The sequence below is a fragment of the Gavialis gangeticus genome, unplaced genomic scaffold (genome assembly GCF_001723915.1).
Source record: "Gavialis gangeticus isolate Ggan-Ray unplaced genomic scaffold, GavGan_comp1, whole genome shotgun sequence".
Lineage (NCBI taxonomy): Eukaryota > Metazoa > Chordata > Crocodylia > Gavialidae > Gavialis > Gavialis gangeticus.
The window spans coordinates 24,162,227-24,166,929 of NW_017729000.1; the positions used below are offsets into that span (position 1 = coordinate 24,162,227).

The 4,703-nt window shown below is 48.1% G+C and overlaps 1 protein-coding gene across 1 annotated transcript in view; it reads left to right on the forward strand.

Moving 5' to 3' along the window:
• The first annotated feature begins 2,036 nt into the window (after positions 1 to 2,036).
• AFAP1L1 (actin filament associated protein 1 like 1) overlaps positions 2,037 to 4,703 on the forward strand; it is a 28,618-nt gene continuing 25,951 nt past the window's right edge. Inside the window, exon 1 of the mRNA XM_019505987.1 lies at positions 2,037 to 2,073. Coding sequence (XP_019361532.1) covers positions 2,037 to 2,073 — 37 coding nt within the window. The remainder of the gene's footprint in view (positions 2,074 to 4,703) is intronic.

A 4,703-nucleotide genomic window follows, 5' to 3' on the forward strand; every position in this document is an offset into this window, starting at 1 on the left:
CCCCCCAATAAAATTAAAGAGGTGTGTGGGCTTGGAAATTAGTTTGTTCTTGTCTTATTCTGTCTCCTGACCTCCCATGAACAAGACATGACCTGGGGCTGGGGGTGGGTTACAGCAGCTGAAAAACCAATCCCACCAGGGGTAAATTAGTTCAGGGGTGTCTTGTTACCAGGCTACTGATGGAAGACTGATCCTCCCAAGGGGAGGGCTGGGGGAGCTGTGAAGAGAGGAGGAAGAGACAATTGGCAGGACCATGCTGGATCCTGGTGGGGAGGGGAAGGGTTGCTGAGCCACACAATCTGTGCAGGGTTTGGGCACTTCCCTCTGCAGGCTTGAGGATGCTGCTTCCCAGCTCTGAGCAAGCCACAGACAAGAAGCCTTTCTCCCTTCTCCTCCTTCATGCTTTCCCCCAGCAAATCCTGACTCAGATGCTGGACAATTTTTTTCTTTCCTCTTTTCCCAGCTGGTAAATGTGGTACAAGGAGGCTGCATGCCTTGCTCTAAAGTCAGAGAATGCCAAGCAGCTGGCTCAGCTGGGATTTAAACAGGGGCCTCTTCCTCATCAGCACACTTACTGGTGTGCAGGTGATTGCTGATAAAGTGCCTCGGGAAAGACCCGCTCTGTTTCTGGTAGCTGCTTTGCTGCTTTTTCTTTCTTTGTACTCTGTTCCTTTTGATTTGCCCTCTGTGCTTTCAGACTCACCTGGTTGCCTGTTTCTTCTGGGCCTAACAAGTGATGGACAGACATCCGAATGTAACTAACTCTCTTTCAGCTGCCAGGGCTCAGATATGTTTCCAGACCTCCCAGAACCTGCAGCACTGGGCTGCAGCTCTCTGTAGGGAAGCTTTCTCATGAGGCACTTGTTGCTTGCAAATGGGTCAGAAGACCAGCAAGTTGGTCGAACTGGCTCCATCCTTTTCCATTCCTACTTGTTTTTATCAGCTACCCCTGGGAAAACATATTGTTTGTATGCTGTCCCCTGCCAGTGCTTTCTTGGGGCATCTGCAGGTCCTACAGCAAGAATGGCTCAATCACTGAGCATCTTAGCACTGAAACCAGATCACGAGGACATAGTGAACTAAGCAGAGGGGGCAACCTTAACTTTCAAAAGCTCTATTCAGGCTGTGTTTAATTTGGGTCTGTCTGATGCTTGGGGGCACCGAGTTGGTATGCATAACATAAGGGCCTGATCCTGTGATTACTAAGCATGAAGAAAGCCTAGTGACATATCGGGGGACTCCAGCCCTTTATACAACAGGGTAGATCAGTTAGGTCCTTCAGGCCTTAGATGTTTGCTGTGATGGGTTTCCCCAGCCCATATGATGGGTTTGTGGGGACGTCATTTCCTCAGCCTCAGGAATATTGGCTCAGAAAAGCAGTACTGAATATGAAGAGCTTTGAAAGCTGGGAGTTACATTTGAATGCAGTTAGAGAATGCCTAGATACCGTGGAAATCAAGTGAGAAGTTGGCTTCTCAGAGCTACTCAGTGTGTATGTGTTTAATCAAGCATCCCTCACTGTTTCTCTAGGTTTTTACATGCCTCTTCGCCTTAATTTATTATTTGAGGACTTCCCAGAACCTTAAAACCCTGGAGAACTTTGAGTAACCAGGATAGAGATCTTGAACTTTGCTCTGCATTCAAGGGGGAGCCCTTGTAGAGAGCAGGTTTATGCCAACCCATGCTGCTCAACAGACATGGTGCTATGTCCAGACCAGAGGGCTTGGTATTTTGTTCCTAGATACAAAATATTAGAGGTGCACCAATGTATCTGTCACCTATTGGACCAGCACTGATAAAAGGGAGATTTACATTATCAGCTATTGGCTTTTTTTGGCCATCGTAGCCGATAATGTTCTCCAATTTAATTATGCCTTTTGGCTGGGGCCCCTGAATGCCTGCATTCCCTTCCGCAAGTCAGGGTTACTCCAGATATACCCCCATCCCCTCACCAACAGGTTGAGCTGGGCTAAGGTGAAGCAGCTGCCTGGTGCAGCACAGACTGTGGGCTGGGGCCAGGGCAGGCATTGTAAGAGATGCCTAATGCCTCAGAAGTGACTGGGACAGGTGGAGGTGAGCTGCCTGGCCTGGCCTCACCCAGCCCAGCATAACTCAACCTGCAGCATGACTTAACCTGCAGTTAATATTGGTTATCAGATGAGTATTGGCCAATATGCCTGCTTAATAATCAGCTATTGGTATTGGCCAAGAAAATCTGTATTGGTGCACCCCTGCAAAATATAGCAGCCAAGCCTAGAAGTCCTGAACGCAGAGCTTACTCTGCTGATTTGAGGAGTACAATCTTCTCACCAACTGCAGGCAGAGGTGGACACCCTTTTCACCCATGAAAATAAAAGAGGGTCATCTACAGGGTTTGTCCTGACCAAGATTCAGAGGTGTTCTAGGATGCAGGGTGGCACAGACTCAAATAAATAATAATAATAATTATAATAGGATGTGTGAGCTCACGTCTTTTAAAACTCAGAGCAATGTGGACTTCTAATGCATTAGTTTCCATTAAAGTTCAGAAGTCATCTAGCTAACATCTTCTGACAGCAATGCATTTACATTTCAGTTGGTGCTAACTCACAGCAGAAGCTATTGCTTTGATGCCATTTTGTTTTCCCTTGTATCCAGCGTCTTGAATGCCTAGCCTCAGTCTTGACCAAGCTGAGCTATTGTCGGCTGTTCTTCAACAAGCTGTTCTCTGGGGGCAGCCATGGGGAAAGCTGGGAGATGGAGTGCACTTGATAGCAAGGGGATATAGGGCTGGAGTCAGTGATGCCCTGCCATGGTCTCAGCAGCCTTCTGGAGAGAAATGGAGTGGTCTGGGGGAGAGGATTGAGGCTTCTGGGACTTTCCAGATAAGAGTTTTAGAGCCAAGGGAGCCACTACCCATAAGAGCCCTCAAAGTTTGTCTGAAAGGAAGGGCCCAGCCCATTCCAGTATGCTTCTATTCACTCCTGTGATTATATGGAGAGAGGACAGGGGCAGTAGTGATCATTGGTTTTGATTGCAGCAGGGTAAATGTGGATGTAATCCCCTAATCATCTGGCAGGAAGAGGTCATCCAGGTTTACTGTGTCCTGAAATAATTCTGACCGAGTATCACCTGGGACATTTTTTACTAGATTCCAACTTTGCTGTCTAGCTTCCAGTGCCCCCACTTTCATCCTGTTGCTCACTGTGTCTGTCTATATATTATAAACCCTTTGAGGCAGGAACTGTCAGGTGGTCTGTACAGCTCAGTGGGCCCTCAGCCTAGTTGGGACCACTGGGCACTACAGTATGGGCGACAGACAGTATCAGAGGCGATCAGCACGATCTGCTCAGAAGAAGCTGGTTAATGTCCTGCTGAGCCATTTGAATAAGGAACTAGTGGCGCTCCATTACTGGGCTCAGCAGGTGATAAACTGTCTCCTGCCTGTTATCTAGGGGCAGAAGAGTTTCATGTGTGCTTGCACAGTAGTGCTGTCCAGAGGTGTCTAGATAAGAGAACAGCCACTCTGCATGGTACAAGATGCTCTGCATAGTATCTTCCTCTCCCACCTCTCTTGCCTCTTTTCCCACCTTGTGTCATCTTTTCTTTAGCACTTCCAGCAATACCAGCTGGGTCTTGCTGTATGCCAGGCTTGGCTAGGAGAAGCCTCAGCAGCGTAGATATGTTTCTCTCACCAGTCAGGTCTGCTGAAATCAGAAGCCCCAAAAGCCAAGAGAGAATCAAGACAGGTTTTAAATGATCCCAGTCATGTTTAGCCCTTCAGGAAGAGCAGAGCCACCAGGGCAATCCCTGAGCAAATGATAAACTAGGGTAAATTACCCTTTCTGCTCCCCTGTCACCTTGACTAGGGTCTCCAGAGTCCTCACAGCTGTTGTTTACCTGGGCTGCAACCCAGCTGTGTAGACCTACCCTGTGCCTCAAACAATACTAAATGCACTTGATTGAGGACATTTTATCTGAAATCCCTTTGTGACCCCAGAACCCCTGGGGGTCATTTAAAGTGTGTAGTAACTCCAGGCTAGTATGTGGCTGTGACACCCCAAGGGAGCTTCACCAGGGTACCCAGCCTGAAGGCAGGATCAGTGTTTCAGGATCAGTGTTTCTTCAAGTGCTGTATCTCCTGATGGGCCTTCCTATGACACTATCCAGAGCTGGAGAAGTCTGTATATTGGTCCCTGGCTCCCTCAGTGGGTTTAGTTTCTGACAGTTGTTTTTCCTAGTTCCCCTCCCCTGGGTTTGTTGCGGGTAGCTGTTGCTTGATCAATCTTACTTCCTTTTATGACCAAGTGACCTATCACCTGGACAAGGGAGAGGAGATTGATGTCGTTTATCTTGATTTTAAAAAAGCCGTCGATCTGGTATCCCATGATCACCCCTTGGCAAAACTGGTCAACTGTGGCCTCAGGTCCACCATGATCTGCTGGCTGGGAAATTGGCTCCGTGGTTGGACCCAGAGGGTGGTGGTTGACAGAAGTAATCATCATGGTGCCCTGTGACCAGTGGGGTACCACAAGGCTCTGCCCTTGGACCTGTATTGTTCAACATCTTCATTAATGATGTGGACATTGGAGTCGGAAGCAGACTGGCCAAGTTCGCCAATGATACCAAACTTTGAGGTAAAGCATCCACACTTGAGGTCAGGAGAATGATCTAGGCTGACCTTGACAGGCTCAGGAAAACACCAAAAAATACAAGGTTCTCCA